The sequence below is a fragment of the Danio rerio genome, chromosome 23 (genome assembly GCF_052040795.2).
Source record: "Danio rerio strain M-AB ecotype USA chromosome 23, GRCz13ab, whole genome shotgun sequence".
NCBI lineage: Eukaryota > Metazoa > Chordata > Actinopteri > Cypriniformes > Danionidae > Danio > Danio rerio.
The window spans coordinates 33,907,814-33,932,070 of record NC_141043.1 but is presented as its reverse complement, the minus strand read 5'-3'; the positions used below and the strand labels follow the sequence as shown (position 1 = coordinate 33,932,070).

The following is a 24,257-nucleotide window of genomic DNA, read 5'->3' as shown; positions in this document are numbered from 1 at the left end:
ACTGCCTCTATATGTAGAGCCAATGACAGACTATTAACTGCTATTCATTTATTAATTTTCTTGTCAGCTTAGTCCCTTTAATAATCTGGAGTCGCCAAAGCGGAATGAACCGCCAACTTATCCGGCAAGTTTTTACGCAGCGGATGCCCTTCCAGCCGCAACCTATCTCTGGGTAACATTCACACACACTCATACACTACGGACAATTTAGCCTACCCAATTCACCTGTACCGCATGTCTTTGGACTGTGGGGGAAACCGGAGCACCTGGAGGAAACCCACGCGAGGGCAGGGAGAACATGCAAACTCCACACAGAAACACCAACTGAGCCGAGGTTCGAACCAGCGACCTTCTTGCTGTGAGGCGACAGCACTACCTACTGCGCCACTGCCTCACCTATAAACTGCTATATAGAGATAAAGTGCTGGTAAAGAGCTCGACTAAAGTGCTAATTTAGATTGATCAATTCACATGACACATGTCTTTGGACTGTGGGAGAAAACCTGAGAACCCGGGGGAAACCTACGAATGCATGGTGAGGACAAACTCCTCATAGAAACAACAACTGGCTTGTTATGTTAAGGACTTGAACCAGTGACGTTCTTGCTGTGAGGAAACAGTGGCTAAACAATGGGCCACCATACTGCCCTATAAAGGGAAATAGTGGCGGAGTAGGGGTGGAAAGGGGGATTTAAGGTGAAGATAACTGAATCATCTGATTGGTGAATCATGCATTAGTTAATGCAGGACCAGCAGTGATCAATCATAAGCGCCTGCTCCTCTCGAAATGACTTTATAAATAAACTTCACTCAACATTTTGTAGTTTGTACTATTACAGTACTGCTTTGATATTGTTTTGCGGATGTTGTTACCATATCCCATTATATGTGAAAGGCTTCATATATGAAGACATTTATATCATCAGTGACCATTGAGTTTGTGATTATTCACTTAAAAATATAACTTTTTTATTATTTGGTTTATTTTGTTTAACTGAATCCACCCTTCTGATAGGATCAGGATAAATCTGTTGTTTTTATCAAATAGATCCCAATCCGAGTTCAAAGTTTTGAATAAACCAAAGGGCAGGTTTGATCCAAATCATATGCAAGGTTGAATTACATGGTCTGATATTAATTTAAAATCCCTGTTACTTTTGAAAAATCCATTCCCAAAATTTGATTCAATCCGTGATCCAAATTCTAACTAGATTACTTTCGTAAAAACTGGGCCCGGAAGATTGGTTTTATGGCATGCACCATGAACATGTCAATCATCTTTTTGGCATATATAAAATTGACTCAAACGCCACACCGTCAAACAATTAAAAACATCTTTATAAATGCAAATAGAAAAAAAAAAGACAAAAACACAACATCTACACAGCACAACGGATAGAACCCTGTGAACAGTCAAGTCCAAAAACGCCGGCTCACACCACCCAATAAACACCAATGTGTTTTTTTTGGTTCAGTTTTCACCCTGTCGCTATTTAATCGGGCGATGCAAAACCAGCCTCACATCATTCTATACACATTCTGCTAAAATATACCATTTTGAAGAATAAATCTGCCAGAAATTCACAGACTCAAACAAACAATCACTAAATAACAACTCATGCAAAAAAACATCACAGGATTCCTTCACAGTGCTTGTATCATTTTACATCCTGGAAAAAAGCTTCTACGACAGTATCACAGGAGTGACTGTTTTCACATGAAGTGAGGTTTCCATCAACACGCCTCTTGGTTTTCCTACTGTCACGATCATAGTGTGTCCAGGGGTGCGATTACACTTTAAAACAAGAATTAAAAAGCGAGATGTGTAGAAAATGGCATGACAGATGAAACCGTAATAAAAAGGCACTTCATTCATCAATGCTCAGTGAAGATTTATACTTTAAAGTGATTACAAATAATTCTCTCCAGTTTAATTACAGCTGATATTGACCTCAAACGTGAACTTCAACCAGTCTGGATCCCTGAGGGAAAGGAGCAAACGCACCATACAAAACCATCATGTTAAAAACATCACCACTAGATGGTGACTGTGCTTCTGCTTCTTCCAAAAACATAAAAAAAAAAAAAAAGAAACAATGTTGCATATTTGTGGTAATGCTGCACACTGTGATACTGTCCAGGTTGTGTAAGTAAACATAGGCCACTCCTATGGTGTATAAACATTTCCAAACAACCGAACAGGTAAAAGACGATATGATATGAACACTAACCAGAGATTCAGAAAGGTTAGCTCATATTTTAACACGGCACAACACAAAACAGACTCACCTGGTCATTTCGTCAGTGATTCAAATACACAACAGCTGAATATACAGGTGTGGAGTTATCAGTTATTAAAAACTACTGTACCGTTTAAAACGTGCACAATTAAGCTCGCACTTAAATTCCAGCTGTGCAGTGCATTAAAACTGGGGGAGAGTTCTTGTCAAAACATTCAGAAACACTTGAATCTATAAGAACAACTGGTAAACGCTTCAGTTTCTAAACATGAGACTAACTGTTTAAAATGGCACTCACATATTATTTTTACATTCAATGCTACTTAAAATTCATTGAGGTGTCTGCTTGAACATCATACCACTGTTGAACCACAGTCTAGTTGGTAAATGTTTGATGATTAAAAAGAGAGAGAGAGAGAGAGAGAGAAGGAAAAGCACAATTAATGTGCTCATTAAATGTCATCTCTAACATAGAGTGCATGGCTGGATACGCATCGGAATGCCATACATATGCCAAAATCCATCAGAAAAGCAAGAAAAAAACATCTATGTGAGGTCATCGAAAATATAGTCAGTGTTCTTAAATTAAAATGAAGATCTTTCATAAATAAAATATTGCATAAATAAAGCGATTCCTTAAGAAAAGGCTTTGATAAATGATGTTTTAAAATGTTTAAAAAAGAAGAAATGAAACAAATCTGTGCTTAAAGTAAGCTTCTTTCTAGATGATTTATAAAATCAGTTCCATGAAGAAAGTAAACGACTGAAGATGAGACCACTAGAAATATTTGTGATCTGTTTGATCAATAAATAATAATAATAATAAAAAAACATCCAGAATAAGATGAAAATCAACTCTCTGGTCCTCACGGGAAGCTCTTAAAGGGATAGTTCACCCAAAAATGAATATTCTGACATCATTCATTCACCCCACCACTTTCATCTGCTGGTCACTAAAGATGTTTTATATGATGTTGGAAACCAGTAGACATTTAAATCCTAGTGTCAGTTTTCTGTTTACTTTTTTTCTGCGCTGAACACACAGTATGGGTAATTAAATCCTTTTAAGTATCATGAGGGTGAGTAAACAAAGACAGAATCTTTATTTTTGCGGTGTACTATCTCTTTAAGTGCCTTTTTTTTCAGCCCTGCTGCACCAGCCTGCGATAGTGAGGCATGACCTTGCTGTCTGGGAGGTAAAGTGCCATCTCCAAGGCAACCAGAACCGTGAACTCCAGGGAAATCAACTCTTTACGGTTTATTCGGAAACGCTCCTCCAGCCTCTGTTCAGGGTCAGGATGATCCAAAAAAAAGAGAGAGTGAAAAAGAGAATGTAAGTATGTCAACCATATTAAAGGAGTGATTCTGACAACTATGAAAATTATCATCATTTACTCAACCACTGCTGTTTAATATTGTGTCCCTTTCTTTTTCAAACCATATATATCCATATAATGGCAGTGAATAGCAACCGACAGGCTTAAAATAACAATTTATAGATGAACACAACCAGTATACACAAAAAAATAAAAATAAAAAAGTATTTTGTCGAATGAAAAAGAAAAAAAGGTCACACAACATTTAACCGCAGGGTCAGGGCCGCCCCGATGGATATTTACTATTTTTTAATATATATTAGACATGCTCCAATCAGGATTTTTGCAGCTGATAAATACTACCAATTACTAGTTATGGTGATCAGCTGATACCAATTCTGATTCTTCAAGCTTTATATAACTTTGCCATTGCATAAGCACAATTACCCTTTAAGTATGAGATCTTGCCTTACCTAAGATGATAAAATTAAGGATGTTGCAAACAGTACATGTAATGATCAAAAGCAGCTTTACAAAAATAAAAATAAAATTCAAAGGCGCTTCAAATAAAATTATAATTTTTATATAATTATTATAATTATTATTATAAAACAACTTTAAAAATGGTAAGAAAAATGATTAACAACGCAATTTGGAAACATTGCTCATGTATTGTGGCGCTTCTGATAACCCAGGCATCTTCCTCTGCTTGTAAACTTGTAAACAAACACTTGTGATCGGTTCATGAGAACAGCCAGATTCACGAACACAGATCGAGCCGTGAAATGTGATTATTGGCCAATACCGATCTCCGGCCGATCGATCGGAGTATCTCTAATATATAAATATATTCCCTTCATCTCAAAGGCATGAAACTCTCCAACTTTTCCTAAAAAACAAAATCTGGGGTCAAACTGACCCCAAACATTGAAAATGAATGGAAAAAGTAAAAATAAATATATATACATTTATAAAAGTTTTTTTATTAAATATATAAACCAATATCCAAAAACCTTTTATATTAAATTTGGGTCAGAATTTTTGTGATTTTTAATTAAAAATGTGATTTTTCACAAGCCAAATTATGGTGTAGTTGCATATTTGTGTAGTAAATAGATAAACAAGTACAAAATATCTACACAAACACTGCATATATGCAAAGTTGAGAAGTGACTGTAAAAAAATGATATATTTATCATTCATTCATTCATTTACTTTTCAGCTTAGTCTCTTTGTTAATCAGAGGTGAATAGCTAACTTACCTAGCATATGTTTTACGCAGCAGATGCTCTTTAAGCCGCAACTCAACGTTGGAAAACACCCATACACTGTTGTAATCACACACATACAGTACGGTCAATTTAGTTTATTTAATTCACCTATAGCGCGTGTCTTTGGACTCTGGGGGAAACCGGAGCACCCGGAGGAAACAAACTCCACACAGAAATGCCAACTGATCCAGCCGGGGCCTGAACCAGCGACCTTCTTGCTGTGAGGCGATCATGCTACCCACTGTGGCACCGTAACGCTATATTTATCATCTAAAATATTAATATTTCCCTATGCAATTGGTCTTTAAATGTTTGAACCTAACTGTGATTTTTTTTTCCTGGGCAGCTCTAGGGTTAAACACCAGTTGAGTATTCACTTCATTTTTGGCTGTCCTACTGCTTCATATTTTATTATCGTCATTTCACTTACATCAATCAGCTGCTTGACCTCCTGTTTCTTAAGGTCGCTGCTGATCTTGGCAGCCAGTAATACGCAGGCGGCAGACACCAGCTTCCGGTTGTGCTTGTTTAGCCTCCCTTGCAGAACCAGTTTCTCAAAGTAAACGTAAGCCATTGCGATGGTCACCGGCTGCAGGCCACACTCCTCACTCACTGAACGCATCTCCCTTTTCAGACTGTGGAGAGAAACAAATGGAACTGTATGAAATATAAATAAAGCTAAAGGGTTTATCCCTTTCAAAAGTGTAAAAACTGAGCCTCTGTCAACCAATAGAGAGAGTTGCGGGCGTGGCTACTGTAGCAGGCAGGTGGAGCTAGAGAATGTTTACGAGATGTGAAAAGTTACAAGGTATATCAAAAAGAATAACAATTTTGCAGAGACTGAAACAGGGAAACCAGGAATAAACATCAGGTGTTGAGACACAAACTGGTAAAAGTATAAAGGGTGTTTGCAAAGGTTATTTGAAAAAATGCTTTATTTTTGTAATTCAGCTGTATGACATTATAATCACAAAAAAAAAAAACTTTTATTGGGATCAATTTACTTTACAGTATACCACAAAAAAACCTGCTAAAAAATAAATGACATATCAAGCTACTTCATAGACAATTTAGATTTTACATACATTTCTGTTTCAATATTTTATTGTGCCCTTTCCAGATAATACACAAACATAAATAGAAGTCCTATCAGCAAAGAAGAGATTACATCAAATATATAGCAACAACAAAAACAAGAAAACTGCAGAATTCTCAAATCAAACAAACTCTACGCCCTTCTAAGCACCATCCCATCTTTTTGGGAAGGCCAGTGAGGAGGCCATTACAGTAATCCACCCTGCTGCATAAACAAGTTTCTCCAAGTCTTCACTGGAACCAAAGCATCTAATTCTTGCAATGTTTTGAGATGATAGTATGCTGATTTACTAACTTCTTTGACATGACTATTGAAACTCAGATCTGACTCTAGAGTCACACCAAGATTCTTGACCTTATTTTTTTTTTTTTGATCTTTAGTTCAAAGGTACGCATTCAACTTGAGAACCTCATCTCTGTTCCCAAACGCAACCATTTCAGTTTTATCTTTGTTTAACTGAAGAAAGTTTTGGCACATCCAATTGTTAATTTCATCAATGCATTGGCATAGGGTGTCAATGGGGTTGTAGTAATTAGGCAGTAAGACTAGGTAGATCTGAGTGTCATCAGCATAGCTGTGGTAGGAGATTTTTTTTTTCTCATTATTTGGCTCAGAAGGAGCATATAAAGGTTGAACAGAAGTGCCAGAATTGAGCCTTGTGGGACTCCACATGTCATGGGTGTCCACCTCGACCTATGGTCACCTATACTGACATGGTAACCTCGCCCTTCAAGGTAAGATCTGAACCATTTGAGGACCGTGCCAGACAGCCCAACCTAGTTTTCCAGCCTATCCAGAAGTATGCTGTGATTGACAGTGTCAAATGCAGCAGTGAGATCGAGCAGTGCCAGCACTGTTAGTTTAGCTGAATCTGTATTTAGGCGTATATCATTGATTATCTTTATAAGAGCGCTCTCTGTACGGTGATGTGCTCTAAAACCAGATAGAACATTGTCTAAACACCCCTTCGAGCTTAAGAACTTGTTAAACTGGTTAAAAACTTTTTCAATGATTTTGCCAATATAAGGGAGATTTGAGATTGGCTTGTAATTGCTCAATAGTGTGTAGTTGGGGTTGGAAGATAACCAAAAAGTGCAAAAAGAGGGTCAGGATTATATTGAGAGCTTTAAAAAAAAATGTTAAAAAGATAAGAACAATAGTTTGTTAATTTTGAACAGGACTAAAACAAGTTAAGATAATATGACGGTGACGGCTTACATGTTTTACAGGCATCACTTCCGTCTGGAAATAATATGTTAGAAAGTTTGGCATTAGTGAAAGAATTCCTATGTAGCACTTTACATTGTATGGCATGTCTGGCACAAATAGATTAGAGTGAACTAAACTGAGAATGTCTTTCCATTGGTCATCAGAAATCTCAATACCCAGATCTTGCCCCCAAAGTTGTTTGAGTAAAGATTTTACATAAATTAATGTTATAATCAGTGGTGTGCCGTTATCGGCGTTGTGTGTGTGTGTGGTCCATTACTGACAGCCGTGTGTGTGGATCTTGACGGAAAATATGGCGAAAAGTCCTACATGATGGTAATAGTTACATTACTTAATAAAAAAGTATTTACTTCAATAATGCCACTAATATATGCATACTCCACATGTCTTAATTCCATTTCTGTTTAGTTCAGTTAAGACTTTAGTCAGATTAAGGTAACCAAAAATCACTGTTTGGTGCTTATGTAGGCCTACAGTGCAAAATTCATGTTTAACTGAATGAACAGTTAGTAAACACAAGTACATCTTATTGACCACCATTTATTTTCATCACCAATTATATTAGTACAGCAGTTTGTGATGCATTTTTGTATCAGGAGAAGAGCCCCTGGTCTAACGCACTGCCTGGCTTGAAAAACCTGTTCTCAAAGACTTACTTTTAGTCATTATTTGTGTAGCACACATATTCTGAATGCCTTCAGGAGAATTCAAATGAGCCATTTTAATCTAGATTAATTTCAAAATCACAGCAAGATTAATCTAGATTAAAAAAAATAATCTGTGCCCACCTATAGTTATAATAAACTCATTAAAATCAAAGTCTTCAATCAACATATTCGGTTCTATAAAGAGCCTGTAAAATCCTTGGAACTTTGCCATTGGACAATATAAGGTCGTTAATATAATGAAAAATGTGTTGATTGGTTTTTAAGTTTGGTGATTTTTGCTTAAAAAAACTATGAAATAGCCATTTCAATTCTTTACATTGCTTTTTTAATAAACAATATCACTTTTTGCTGAATTTCAAGCAGATATATATTTGTTATGCTGCATCTGATAATTGAAAAACTAATTTCTATAAAAATTGCTATTTATTTGATTAAAAATAAATAATGAATGCTGACTTTATATCACCTTTATTTATTAATAAATTACATTGTGGTTTAATTTAGTCAAAACGTAATTCATTAAAACTCATTGGAATTTTATTTTATTTATTAATTTTAACAAAAGAATAGGGATGTTTATGTTAAGATTAGCTGAATGTGATTTTAAACATGAACTGAAAACAAATTGTTTATATAAAAAATGACTTTACCTTCTGATTTTGCTGAATGTCAACTTTATGTGTGGAAACTTCTCCTTGAACGTCTCGTTCATGTCTTTCTTCAAGTCAGATGGTTTCACGTACTCAATAACCGTTGTCTAGAGAGGACAAGGAGACTCTTATTATAGGTGGCATAAAACAATGTAAGGGTTTATGGCTACTAAAACACAACTGTGGCGGTAAGGTTTTTGACCTTCACAGCTCAAGCCTAGTCAGCTGTGATACAGAGGATATCATGCTTCATGCCTTTAGCTGTTCGACCATACTGTGGCCTTAGGGTTATCATATGACATGCTGATGTGATCTGATATAGCTCATAAGCTGGGTTCAGGGATAAAGAATCACTATCACACTCCTTCTCTTTGGCGTTATATTACAAGAGGTTGTTTAATCGAGGGACTTACCACATACGATGCAAAAATTAAGACTCGTTTGTGCTTCCCACAAGGCCATTGAGGGTCACTCAGTAAGTTGGGATCATACTCTGACAGCTCGTCCACACCTAGAAAGAGTGTTAACAAGGATTAAAGTGAAGTGCTTTGAAATATGCTTTTTTATTTGACATTTGATGTAATCTCAATCAAAACACGCAGAGAGGGTGGGGGATAGTGTTGCTCCTCTCCTTTAAAAAAAAAACGGTCAACAGCATTTTGTTTTATTACTGCTCTGCCAGTGAGAGTGGTTGAGCTCAAGCAAATCAAATGAAAAGCAAATGAGAAGCGTCTTGAAGGGGGCGGGGCTTGTCATATATTAGAGAGCATTTGATTGGATTTGATGAGACACTGCAGTATCAGATGACGTGAATAAAACTGTTGATCCATTTAGGCAGAAGTGACAAACTACAAGCTTTACATGTTTATATCAGTTTTATGTCTTCTAAACATATATTTTGTCATTGTATTGGAGCACACCGGCTTATAGATATCCTAAAAAACTAATAATATTGATACTAACATCAAAAATCTTTGTTTTAATTTAATGGGATCTTAAAGTGTACGCACTATTTTGTTTTTTTGTTTGCTTTTTTATTGTACAAAGTAATTAGTTGCAACTCATACATTGCAATTTATGTCAAGCAAGTTAAGCATGAATTGGTGCTAAATGATAGAAAACATTTAGTTTATGCAGTTTATAATAACTGCTGTTAATGGTGAATGCAAATATAATTAAAGTTTCATTTTATATTTAAATACTATACTTTAATGTTCTGAAAACATTTATACATTTAAATTTACAAAACATTTATAATACTTGTAAACATTCTATTTTATTTATGGTCACTATTGTACATGATTAAACAACATTAAAAATTCAGATTTATACAAAGATACAACTTAAAGAAGTGACTTATTTTCCGGGGAACATGGAAAATACTTTGTACAAATTGGTCAAATTTCACACATTTTGAACGTTTTATTCATTAACGAAGGAAAATATTTCAGGATTTGCAGAAAAATATTAAGCTTTCTAAGCTGATAATAATAAATGTTTCGTGAGCATCATAGCAGCATATACATTTTTTTTAAATATTCAGTTTAATGTTTGAATTCATATTTTGATTATAATATAATATAATATAATATAATATAATATAACATAATATAATATAATATAGAATAATATAATATAGAATAATATAATATAATATAATATCATTTTCAAATATAGATTATACTTATGAGGGTAAATATAATTATATATAACCTTATAAGTATAATCTATATTTAAAAAAATAAAGAACATTCGTCAAAATCTTTTTTCAATTAATATAGTATTTCACAACATGGTACTTTTCTAATTACACTTTTCATTACAATTAAAGTTTTTATTCTTTCAAATAAAGCAGCATTAAAGGTATAACATATTGTTCATTACATTTTATTTTTAATTCAATTTCAATATTTCATAACACTTTCACTGTATTTTTGATCCAATAAATGCAGTCTTATGACCATATAAAAAAATGTTGAATACAAGTAGTTGTAGTGTATGTGTGTGGTGTTTTTTCTCTCTCTCTTTCTCTCGCTCTCTCAGTCTGAGTTATTCACAAGTGCAGCAGATAACGGCAAATCGTGATTGGTGCTTGGATTGGCGACGGCTGTATTTAAAACCCCAGAACACATGGATTCAGCAGGTCCCCGCACTCTCTCTAGATTCCCCACTCGTTCATCTCTGTGGAAATGTTGTTGCTTGAGTGATGAAAACGAGTTATTGTTGCTGATGTCTCTTATTTGCCGTTTTGTGAGATGCCGATGTGAAGTTGTACATTCTAATAGGAGAAACCCAGTTTTCTGTCTCCCTGTCTGGCTTGGAGCATGGTAGGGAGGTTTGGTGCCTTCTGTTGATTATTTTCGATTTCCCCTGTATTGTTAGCATAGAGAGGTAAGTTTTCTGTATTTTATTTTATTACTCATTTTTCAGGGAAGTTTGCTCTAACTTTAGTTAGTTTGGTTTATTATAATTTATTTTGTCTTAACCCCTCCCAGTCTTATTTTGCTCCTTATTTTCTGTAAATAAATCATATTTCCTTGTTAATTCTCAGTGGTTTGTGTTTTGGTTTATATTTTGTGGAGAGAGAGCACGGGGAACCAGGGATTTCTAATCCCTGTTGTCTTGTTACGTTTTGGTTAAAAATATTTTTGATTGAGGATTTTTTATTTAATTCATAACAGTAACAGTGCAAAGTGAAAGAAAAAAACGATTGTACATGCCGCACAGTACAAATCTAAGGAATAAACATACAAATATTTGAATGAACACATATTTCTATCTGACCATGTAACAGACCTGTATCTTGCCCAATTGTGCTGCTGATTCGGGAAGGAGTGAAGTTCTTTTGCCCGTTGATACGGTTTCGTGACATTGGCATTTGAGCTGTGCTGATGTCAGTTTGGCCACTGCTCTTCAGCCTCACCAAGGCATTAGTTGGCAGCAGGAAACGGGCATATGATACTGTCTGCAATGCACAAAAATCCAGGCCGATCAGCATAAACACAAACACTGCGCAAAAAGTCTACACACAGCCAGTAGCTCAGAACTGCACAGTCCTTACACAATCATGCTTTAAAACAAATAGCAATATCAACTAAGAATCTAGGCGACGCAGTGGCGCAGGAGGTAGTGCTGTCGCGTCACAGCAAGAAAGTCGCTGGTTCAAGCCTCGGCTGGGTCTGTTGGCGTTTCTGTGTGGAGTTTGCATGTTCTCCCTGCATTCCTGTGGGTTTCCTCTGGGTGTTTCGGTTTCCCCCACTGTCCAAAAACATGTGGTACAGGTGAATTGGGTAAGCTAAATTGTCCGTAGTGTAGTTTGTGAATGAGTGTGTGTGGATGTTTTCCAGAGATGAGTTGCGGCTGCAAGGAAAATGTGCTGGATAAGTTGGCGGTTATTGGTGACCCCGGAATAATAAAGGGACTAAGCCGAAAAGAAAATGAATGAATGAACTAAGAATCTATCTAAAAGCAGTTTTCCCTCAATGTTCTTAGAAAAATATCCTACTATCTAACCTTTCCAAAGTCCACCTCCACACCCTCCAGTCCAGGAACCATATCAGATCCTCCACCAGAAGAGTGTCTTTGTCTCTGCGCTTCTAGCTTAGAGTCACTGCAAAACAGATGGAATATTATTAGTCAGAATTTGATGGCATTTGAGTGCACTGAAATGACGTCTTTGATTCAGAAATTCAGAGATAAAGGCTGCTTGGTCTGAATGTGAATTGCCTGATGCAAAAGTCATCAGTGAAGCTGGAAAAATCACCAGATTTAGGGTGCAGTCGACTGTTTGTAAATAACATCATTATATTAAAGCTTAAATTATATACTGCATTTGTGTTTTAGGTAGTGATGAAATGCATTAACTAAATAATAAAAACAAGGTAACACTTTACAATAAAGTTCATTAGTTAATGCATTTACTAACATGAACTAATCATGAACAAGACTTGTACAGCATTTATTAGTCATATTTGAACATTTATTAATGCATTATTAACATTCATGTCCATGCTTGTTAACATTAGTTAATGCACCATGAGTTAACATGAACTAACAATGAACAACTGTATTTTCATTAACTAACGTTTATTAACATGAATAAATACTGTAGTAAATGTATTGTTCATGGTTTGTTCATGTTAGTAAATGCATTACTTAACATTAACTATTGAACCTTATTGTAAAGTGTGACCAAAAACAAAAACACATTTCTGTGAATGATGTGATTGGGAAGTGTATGACAGGTGGACAAATCACTAATTTCTGCAATGCCAAAAACCAAATATAAGATCTCGGAGTCCTACACAAAGCTGGATGATGCATTATGCATTTATTTTATGTACATGACATCAATACCATTTTTATTCATTTATATTTGTTTATTTGACAGGCATATTTAGAAAAGAATAATCTGACGACACATTAAAAGACTTCACATATTAAAAGGATCACTGTGCCATCATTTGTCACAGTCATTTATTTAATTGTAAAAGGAATTTTGTTTGTTTTTGGTTGGCCATTTAAAACATGATCTTCAAATATGAAAGAGTGCTTTGCTTCTCTAAGACACAGGCTTCAGGATTCCAAGAAAAGATTTAATAAATAATCAATAAAATTATACACACTGAAAACTGCAGCATATAAACCTTCTGTTTATGCAGGTTTTTGGACTGGGAGAAAATTGAGTTACATTCTACATGGAAATTCTTGATGTTAAAGATAAATGACAAATTTTTTCACAAGATATGATACATCTAAAGTGTGTGTTAAGCTAAACATAATCAGATATGACTAACATGACCACTTAAAAGCTTTTTTCCCTGTTTTAAGTTCAGTATTATTTAAAGTACTTAAAATAGAAATATGTTGTAACATTCTCATCTTTACGGTCAACTTTTGGTCATTTTGACGCACCTTTGCTAGGGCTGCACAATATAACGTTTCAGCATTGATATCGCAATGTGATCAATCGCAATAGTCACACTGTGAGAATACGCAATGTTGAGTGGATTACAATTTATCATTTAGTAAGTGTTTTTTGAGGCCTGTGACTGTGTGGGGGTTTTAAAAGCAATCAGGCATAAGAAACTGTACCGTTTGTACCTATGAAAGATTAATAACATTTATTTTTACTGAATTGTTTATAAAACAAAGACTATGCAGTCTTATTTTACGTTTGAAAACTGCAGCATTTAAATGTTCTGTTTACGCAATTTTTTGGACTGGGTGGATGTTTCGAGTTACATTCTATATCGAAATTCTCTAAGTTATAGATAAAGGACAATTTTTCACACATGATATGATACTGTACCTCTAAGTGTGTGTTAAGCTAAACGTAATCAAATATGACAAACACGACTATTTAAATTTGTTTTTATTTTTCTGTTTCAAGTTTAGTATTTATTTGAAATAGAAATATTTGAGTCAATGTTGAGTCTGGACTATAATTGATCACTTAGCAAGTGTTTTTGAGGCATTTGACTGTTAGGGTTTTAAAAGCATTCAGCTATAAGAAACTGTACTGTTTGAAAAATTGTTTGAAAAGAAGACTATGCAGTATTTTTTTATATTAACATTTGATAATTTACTTAAATGTACACCTAAATACAGTTCGACTCCTCAGAAACAATAAAACACTGTTTATTTAAGTTGCATATTTTTCTTTATTGAATTTATCTATGCTTGTAGATTGTTTCCTATATTTTATGCACTTCACTACAGAATCAACCCAATTAATCTAAAATGATAAATTCTTTCAAAAAAGTTATCCACTTATCTAATGGGATTGTATTCATAATGTAAAATAGAAATTGCAGAATAAAAAAATATGGCAATGTTAGATTTTTTCAGTACCGTGCAGCCCTAATCCTTGCTGAACAAAAAGATTTTCAAAAATTCCAAAACCTTATAAAAATTAAAGGAAGGGCTAGGCGATATTGATCAAAGAAAATTGTCAATATCAATTAAAAAAAGAGATTCTGATTCTGTTTTTCAGTATGAAGCGCCATAGTTTTATTAAAATGTGGCTGCTGAGCATGCGCCTTGGAAGGATTGCCAATAAGCTTAGGGTGTAAGTTTGTCATTTCCAATGAAGGTATGCAACTTGCACAACGCGCATATGGGAGCAACGCACACATGTTGTGCATTTCTCAGTCGCACCCAGTTGAAAACATTTAAACTTCCAAATGCTGCAAGTGCACCATAATTCATGCAAGTAGAACTAAAGAACTGAAGTAGCATAAAGTCCATTATAAATGGTCAAGGAATCTACCCGCATATGCTTGTCACTTCAGGTCAGAGTGGCTTTTTGGTTTCTTTTCTTGTGCATCCCAGCTACTAGCTCCCCATTTGAAAGATTTTTTTTAGCATAGGGGCTAATAAAGTCATTCAACTTCACAATCTGTAATGTTGCAGTGTGTATTTGAACAATGATGGTTGTTTCCTTTTCTTGAAAGCTCATATTTAATTTCATAATTTGTTTTGTTGACAGAGTTTGAGGTTTACTGTGTCATTATTATGCACACATTAAAGTTTGCTTTGATTGTTCAGTATTTACGTTTTACCAGTGCACACACTTTGTAACATTTTATTTATCAAGTTTAAGAGTCTCTTTAACAGTTGTTTATTTTATTATAAAGAGATATTTTTATTGAAAAAAAATTGTAAAGATGCTGTGACCCCTCACATGTAAAATCAATAAAAACTTAAATCACAAAAAAAGAGATCAGATATTATTTGGAATATTTTAGTTTTTTACTATTAAAACTATTTGCCTTAGTATGTTGGTAAATTTAAATAAAGTCGTTAAAAAATCCTAATATTTCTATATGTATTGTTAAAAAAAAAATCATCGATATCGAATGATATGAAACATGACATTGTGATGATTTATTTTGCAATATCGCCCAGCCCTAATTAAAGGTGTACTGACCTCACACTTTCGAATGATAGTGTACATGAAAACATCCTCCTTTGAAATCATACACACACTCTCATCAACCAGCTTTGTGAAACCCCATTTTCTTTGATTCTAAATGAATCATTTCATGTTTGAAACACTATTTCACAGTCCAGGTTTCAGAATAACAGAAAATGAACAGCTGATTTTGCCCATTCCTCATGTGTGTATGGCTTTGCATGAAATGAAATGAGTTGTTTGGCTGACTGTGGTGTCTCTGTACCTGATGTGATAACTCTCTCCATAGGGCAATACAGAGAAAGCAGCACACAGGGATCTCTTGGCACAGATCAGCACAACCCTGCAGGACACAGATGGCAAGTGCACATAGAATAGACAACATCAGTCTAAACATCAAACCATCACAATACACCAGCCGTGTTTACGCCACAACAACATGCAGCCCAAAGCATGGAACTGGAATGAAACAGGTGACAAAATGAGCCAAGAAAAAATAAATAAATAAATCACAGATCCACAAACTGTCAATTAAAATAAGCATGTTGCTTTCCGTGCCATAACAGATTACTAAGCTTCACCAAATCTGATTACACAACAAACCCGGTCGTATTTCCCAGGGGCCTGAAGGGCTTCACAATGAACAGGTCAGCAGCTTGTGACGATGGTTCACGATGGGGTCAAAGTGCTCATATATTACATTAATGCTGATGTGATGAGGCTGGGGGTGAATGTACACATGAGTGAAGATGGGATTTCATGCTTGATGATCAAATGTGACACTGAGCCTGAGGGTAAAACTGTGTTTTTGTGTAATGTACAAGATGTTGCCAGGACAAACTACAAACATTTTCTGCTTTCTTGTTATAAGGTAAAGTAGATCTTTGAGACTGTGGAAATATAAATTGTGATGCAAATGCTATGGACAGGGTCTCAACGACTGTGCCTTTGTCTTTGTGGATCCATTCAGGCAAAGAAACACTTCTGTTAATAAGCTTGTGTGGTCAGTGGCTGGGCAGGTTGTTTTACCTATCTACTTAATTTGCAAGCTTTGTTAGCCGTCTCCACCTTTAGCCACTGCCCCCTCATAAAAACATTATAATAGACATAAACGCGGTCCATGTTAGACTCATTTAGACTATTTTCAGACTTGTGTTTGATGTGCAGACTCATTTATTTCTTGAAGATGCTGTTTGACTGCAGAACAACCAATAATTCTGCTTGTAACGAGTCTCCTAGACTAGGTTTTAAATTTTCCATCAAGACAAACATCTTTAGAACGCATTTATTTAAAGCCACTTACAAAAGAGCAAAAAAGTAATTAATTAAAAAAGCCAAATTATTTGTAATGCCAGGATTAATAGACAAACAGATTGGGAGAAGAACTGCAGATTATTAATTTTGTATTGTTTAAGTGCACTGATGTTGGGTAGTTCAGTGCTTCCTTAGAGGTCAAACTGCTTCCTGAAAGATGTAATGTTATCATCTATAGAAAAGGAGATCGGTTGCTCAATCCACCAGAGAGGAACAGAGAAGGTAAATGTTTTGGAAAGAGACTTTGATGCATGGTTGTAATTGAACAACCAGGCATTGTAGATTTGGTGCGTTTGTAATTCTGTGTTTTAAAAAATATACAAGTTGAGATTAGTATACATCACACTGGTATTATTGTAGCTTGTTTCCAGAATGGAATAAAATAAAGTCGATTGCAACATTTTACAACACAACTGAGATTTATTTTTGGTTCCAATTCAAAATTCATATTCCATATTTTAAAATTTTTCCTTTTAGCATTGTGAGTTTACCCAGGTTATCTTGGAATTTCTAACTAAAACTGTAAGAATTGCCTTTTAATTCAGAGTCAGACAAGAAAAAAAGTCAGATTTGTAGGATATAAACTCACTATTATAAGATAAAAAGTCACAAAAACGTCTATCTATTAAGTGGCAGGGCTTTTTTTAACATTTATGCTATTGATATTGCTTCTGCTGCAGGTAATTCTTACATACATCTATACACTGACAATACAATCATTTATACATCTAGTTCTTCTCAGACTACAGCACTTTCTTCACAGCAAGCCAGTTTTTGAAACATCCAACACACTTTTACTAATCTTCACTTTAGTTTTAAAATGTATAGTATATAATAGAAATTTACCATATGTTGAGTTTCCTCCTAAAATCCCCTCATTGGACGGTACTGAGACTGCTACAAATATCTTGGAATCTGGTTGAATTATAAACTGAAACTCATATAAATGAATTGCTTAAAAAGGTTAAAGCCTGTATTGGTTTTCTTTACAGAAACAAATCTTTTTTAAACACTCTTAAAAGCAGCATTTGGTCAAATGAACAGTATAACCAATTTTATATTAGGGGGGTTTAATTTACAGATCAGCTTCAAATACTCACCTTCACAAACTGGATGTTATTTACCATGCAGCAATTTGTTTTGTTACTGATGTGCCATTTAATAGTCATCCCTTATCACTGTCAACTGTTTCCTTTATTGAATTGGCCTTCTCTTCAGTCCCGTGGACAAATTCATTGGTTTCTGTTCATTTACAAAACTCTTATTGGGAAAACTTCTTCATATTTACAGTCACTTCTTATAGAAAACCTGCACTCTAGTCGTTTGTATTAACCTTTGTATACCCAAAGTTTGCACTTTATTTGGACGGTACTCTTTTCAGACTTTAAAGCTCAACACTTTCATTCCACTATCATCTCTTAAAAGTTCAATCCAGTTCATAGTACAAGATCACTGTTCTTGTTTTTAGTTTTGCCTTGGTTTTATATGTTATTATCTGCATCTTTAAAATTGGTATTGTATTGTGTTGTGTTCCTGCCGCTACTAATTTCTTTGTTATGTTGCCTCTTGGCCAGGTTATACCTGTAAATGAAAACTAGTTCTCAATTAACTTACCTGGGTAAATAAAGGTTATTGCTTATTTGAAAAAATATATGGTATTTGTTTTTTTTGTTTTTTGTTTTTGTTTTTGCTTCTTTTGACCTGAATAACATCCATAGTTAAATTAAAGTTGTTACATTGCAAAAAAGAACACTTTACTGAAGCACACTATGAAAGTCATTTGGTTTATGGCATGGTTAACAGAAGGAAGAAAGTATGTTAGGGGAAGAAAGGATTGAAGGAGAAAGAGCACTTTCTTACATAACAGAGTTTCATTACAATTTAATGGCTTTTGCCAAGGTGCAGTACTACTTGCAGAAGATGCCAGTGCTATATATGGCTCCATTCAAAATTGATTTAATCCAGCCTCGTTGTTCCCCGTATAGACAGACACATCTATCCCCCATTTGGTCTCTGCAAGAACCTAAGTGAGTTATCCCAGTGAGTACTTATGCCAGTTATTGAGTTAGCAAAGGAATCAAAGAGACCATCTGAAGCTGCATTGTTTCACTTAGCATGAAAGTGGTTATATAACAAAGAACTTTATGCCTGCAGAAACAATCCAGCTTCCACTTTTCTAAGCCTTGATTCTTTATCTGTACACCTCCAACCCAAAAGCTGATAAGAAACATCTAATAAAGGACCTTTAGCCTAACATGAAGAATGATTTTTGGGAATAAGAAGATCAGAAAATTACAAAACAAAATAAACAAATAAAATAAACTCTTAAAATATTAAGGAATTAATTATAAAAAGCACATTCATTAGAAGGTGAAGTGATACATGTCAATACTGTACATGCAAATTACAGATATGACATAGAAGTACTTATTTGGATTTTACGTACAGTTGAAGTCAGAATTATTAGCCCAGCTTTTAATTTTTTTTCTTTTGTTAATATTTCCTAAATTATGTTTAACAGAGCAAGGCAATTTTCACAGTATGTCTGATAATATTTTTTTTCTTCTGGATAAGGTCCTATTTGTTTTATTTTGGCTAGAATAAAACCAGTTTTCAATAAAAATAAAAATAAACATTTTAAGGTCAAAATTATTAGCCCCGTTAAGCTTTATTTTTTTTTCAATAGTCTACAGAACAAACCATCGTTTTACAATAACTTGCCTAATTAGCTGTGTTATTAGAGATGAGTTGTTATTATTAAAACTATTATGTTTAGAATGGTGTTGAAAAAAACTTCTCTCCTTTAAACAGAAATTGGAGGGAAAAAATAAACAGGGGTCTAATAATTCTGACTTCAAGTGTATATAGATTTTTTATCTTTTTATTTTTTAACCATTGGAATTACAAATATGCACATATGTTCAAATATATTAGCTATAATTTTATATATTTGAAGTGAATCAAAAAGGTTTTTCAATTATCGTCACCTTGGAATTATAAGGTTCTATCTGCGTTCTGAATGATTCTAAGATATTGAGCAACAGTTTTTGCATTAGATAGTAAACAGTATGTGTGTAATATTTGTTTTTTTTTTAATAAAAAGTTTTAAAATTTAAACAACTTATAAAAAAAACATCCCATATGTTTTATGCAGCAGATGCCCTTCTAGCTGCAACCCATCTCTGGGAAACACCCATACACTCCAATTTGCACACATACACTACTGACAATTTAGCTTACCCAATTCACCTATAGCGCATGTCTTTAGACTTGTGGGGGAAACCGGAGCAGTAAATATCTCATATATGTAATTTGCATAAATTTCAATGTATCATTTTTCTGAATGGATAGTCTAAATCAATGAAAATCAACAAAGGAACAAATTTAGCTTTTTATTTCATTTAGCTAAAATTTAATTTAAAAAAAATGTTGGAAGCCCAAAATAAGTACAAGTACTGTTCACAGGAATAAAGTTTCCCAAAGCCCCAAACTAACCTGCTCCCTCGAGTATCATACTGCCTCATATTCTTGATGAAGTGCACCTTCTTGGAAACCTTTGGCCCTGGAGATCCAGAGAGGTTACGTGTCCTGCAACAAGAATGTAATAAAATATAAATGCATGCGGCTCGAATTTATTTAAGCTTAGAGATAAACAGCGATGGATTAAATCAAGGCAAAAAGTCTTAATCTCTCAGCCTTTGACTTTAAATGAAGGCCTAAAGGTCGACCAGTCCATCAGAAGATCTTACATAAAGAGATGAGAGGGTGAGGGGAGCAGGAGGGATGAAAGGCAAGCAACAAAAGACAAAGAGAGACAGGAAATGATGCATGCAATGCAGTGAGATCATGGGGCCCGATCATGAGCATCATCATGCAGATAAAGCTTGTCTTGACTGGTTGACAGCCTTAAGGATATATTTTTTACTGACTTAGCACTTAGTTATGTATGACAGGAGTGATATCATCATGTTAATCTGTCTAAGGGAGCCTCTCTTATCCCTGTTGTTGCTGTCAAAGTCACAGATGGCTTTTAAACTAGGTTGGAAAACTCATTGATTGCACAGACATGTACATTTTAAGTATTCTCTTAACGATTAAGCAATAGTTTTACTCAATATGCACTTTATTGCTTAATTAATCATTCTTTTCAGGTGATTCTTTGAAGTGGTATGAGAGAATGACTTTTACGAAGAGATTTTTAGTAACAAAAAACAAACAAAAAACCCTACAGCAGGTTGACTACCAAATGAAAGACTGCAGAGTCAGAGTCTATTGCGAAAATATAAATAATCCAATTAATACACATCATAACATCATTTTCAAGTTTTATTCTTTTCAAAGAAGGTCAAACAGTCATACAGCAACACAGGTTTCTGCAGAGTGAGACACTGAAGGAAGAGTGTGTTCTCCTCTTTATCTAGTTTTTTCCCTCTACTGCTAACAAAGTAATGTAATGTAATGTAATGTAATGCATATTTATATTGCAAATTTTTTGTGTATGGCCATACACTCAAAGCGCTTCACAATCATGAGGGGGGTCTCTCCACACCACCACCAGTGTGCAGCATCCACTTGGATGATGCGACGGCAGCCACAGGACAACGACGCCAGTGCGCTCACCGCACACCAGCTATTGGTGGAGTGGAGAGACAGTGATAGAGCCAATTCGGTGGAAGGGGATGATTGGGAGGCCATGATTGTATGGGCAGATAGAGGGACTTTGGCCAGGACACCGGGGTTACACCCCTGCTCTTTCACGAGAAGTGCCATGGGATTTTTAATGACCACAGGGAGTCAGGACCTCGGTTTAACGTCTCATCCAAAAGACGGCGCCCACTGACAGTGTAGTGTCCCCTTCACTTTTACTGGGGCATTAGGACTCACGTAGACCACAGGTTGAGCGCCCCCTGTTGGCCTCACTAACACCACTTCCAACAGCAACCTAGTGTTCCCTAGTGGTCTCCCATCCAGGTACTAACCAGGCTCAACCCTGCTTAGCTTCAGTGAGTAACTGGTCTTGGGCTGCAGGGTGATATGGCTGTGGCCATATCCAAAGTCCAAAGTCACCAGGGACATACATCCTGGATTATCTTCTTCACATGTTTGATTTTTTTACTCGTCTATATTTCAGTCTGGCCTCCTATCAGACCATATCATACTTATGTTAGGTTTTTAAACCTTTCTGACCTATGCTCAGGGACTAAAGGGACTAGCATTCCACACTCCTTCGGCTGTGTCCCCTCGTATCAGTTACACAATTTCATAGAAAGATAAAATAACAAACATCAAAGTAGTCATGCATGGTTTAACTGAGAAATTAATATATATGAATTTTCACCACATCATCAACACTTGAATAGCCTGATTCCTGAACAAATCTGTATTAGGATGTTCATACTACTTGTTCAAATGTATTCATTTATTTAATCTTGGGAGTCCTGGAGTGTGTGACATGCACATTGTATTTTTTTTACGTAAAAAAAAAAAAACTTTTATGAAGTTTATTTTATTTAAGAACATTTGAATATGCAAAACTGTTTTGCATCATGCTGGGTTGTGATGATATTTTCTCAGCTGAGAAAGCTTATAAAATGTGTTAACACTGAACCAATGAACTACAATGGGCAGCATTGTTAGTATGAAAAGTAATACTAGAGAGGTCACTCCTTTGTGGTCAAATCTTATGACATCATGTCCTGGTTAGTTTAGATGTGTTTGATTGCTCTTGTGTTCATACTTCAGTTAAACCATGACAGGGTTCATTTGAAACTGGACTGAGACCCAAATCTAAGTTAGTGTCATGGTGTATTAGACGTTGTGTAGAAATTAACCAATTTAATACTGCTTTATGCTATAGAAAGTAATATTTTATTAGTTAATTTACAAAAATGCAGTTACAGAAACACTTTTAATACATGCTAAATACTTTATATTGATATAATGAATGATATAGATTGTTTTAGAAAATGTATTTTTAAAAGGATACATAATTTGATTATCTCTAAAAGATCATCATCATATTTTTTATTTAATGCCGTGTGAGCAACAGAAACTATTTTTAAGGCATTTTTTTATTTTGTTATGAATAAATATTCAATTATCACTGTTACGTCAGACATGCATGACTTCAGACATTAATTAACGTATTTGACCCTAATTATTGCATTAAGCTGCCTTGGAATGTTCAGGTCTTGGAGTGGGACTTGGGTTAAAACAAAAAAGAAAGAAGAATACTGTAATATATAATAATAATAATAATAATAATAATAAAACGTAGTTTTCCTTCAAGAAATAAATATTCAATTACAAAACCACAAACATGAATACAAAATTAGATAAGATTTTAAAGGTTAATAGATGATAGAACTTTAAAAAACATTAAGTGACAAGTTGCTGAATATCTTCTTGCCCTCTTACATATAAATAAAAAATGTCTTATTTAGTATTTGCTAGCGATTTCTTTATAATAAATAAAGGATTAAGGTTAAGGATTCAGATTCTGAAATGAGTATCATTTCCATACCGACATGCTTATCAAATATCGCAGAAATATTTCCTGTCAAACTCTTAGACAACTTAGAAAACAACTCAAAGATGAAAATGAAAGTTTGACAATAAGGCGGAAGTCAGCATTTCCCCTCATAGATTATTTTGTTTTGTTTTTGACACTGTAATATGCACCGTTTAAATCTCCACTGCCTCAAAGTCATAAACGATTGTAAACATTGGTTAAAAGGCCAGATTCAGTTATGGCTGTTTACTTACATGACACAACATCAAACCAAAGTCCCTTTATAGTCTGATCAAACACGAAATAGGATTTGTGAATAATCTTTTAGCTTGCCAATTACATATCCAATTGATGACAAATACACTTATATAGAGGTTTGTGTATGTCTAGACTGAACATTTGCCCCACAATCTTTATAAAATATGTAATTTACGCTTACAATGCGTTACAAGAAATCAAATACGCCTGTCATTGTTTGCTAACCTGCGTGAAAAAAACAAAACCAACCTTTGACGCGGATCAGGCAGAGGGTTAGAGCTCGGGAACTGGCTGGGGGATTTACTGGATCCCAAAGCCGTATTCCGAGGTCCAGCGGTCGGTGATAGAGGGGGAGCCTGGACTGACAAAGGATCTGATCGTCCATCCTCCGTGAAAACGTCGCTGCTCCCTTGGTTAAGCGCCGGAGGAGGGCTCATAGGAGCAGGGTAAGTGTTAACGTTAGTCCTCGGTATAGGGGTAGCAGCTCCTCCGCTAATGGAGGATGACACTTGGGTGAAGGTTCCGTAGCTGCTGGTTGTCGACAGAGGGAGACCCGCCACCGCCGCGCCGACATCCACACACCGGCTGTCGACTTCCCTGGGGCCAACGAGTCCATTGCTCAGGTTGTAAACCGGGCGTCCATCTAAAGATATATTAGTGAGAAACAACAACGCCGCTTGTCTGCGACGAGAATCCCGGCTTTTTCGCAGCAGTTCTTTGTGTGGTTTGGCTGAATTAGTCCTCGGACAGCCGCGAGGACCGCAAGCGGCGGCCGCCATTCTACTGT

General features: G+C 35.2%; 1 protein-coding gene across 2 annotated transcripts; it reads right to left on the bottom strand.

Moving 5' to 3' along the window:
- Positions 1–1,320: 1,320 nt before the first annotated feature.
- On the bottom strand, positions 1,321–24,257 carry cables2a (Cdk5 and Abl enzyme substrate 2a). 2 transcript variants are annotated; one of them, XM_087307431.1, is made up of 9 exons: positions 23,720–24,257; positions 20,197–20,289; positions 15,653–15,730; positions 11,985–12,081; positions 11,268–11,436; positions 8,885–8,982; positions 8,472–8,578; positions 5,258–5,462; positions 1,321–3,523 (listed from the first exon to the last, which is right to left on the bottom strand). In XM_087307431.1, the coding sequence occupies exons 1-9, from the start codon at positions 24,247–24,249 to the stop codon at positions 3,383–3,385; spliced, it is 1,518 nt and encodes a 505-aa protein (XP_087163557.1). In that variant the 5' UTR covers positions 24,250–24,257; the 3' UTR covers positions 1,321–3,382. The 2 variants fall into 2 exon arrangements, with proteins under 2 accessions (XP_087163557.1, XP_087163558.1); XM_087307432.1 differs by lacking the exon at positions 15,653–15,730.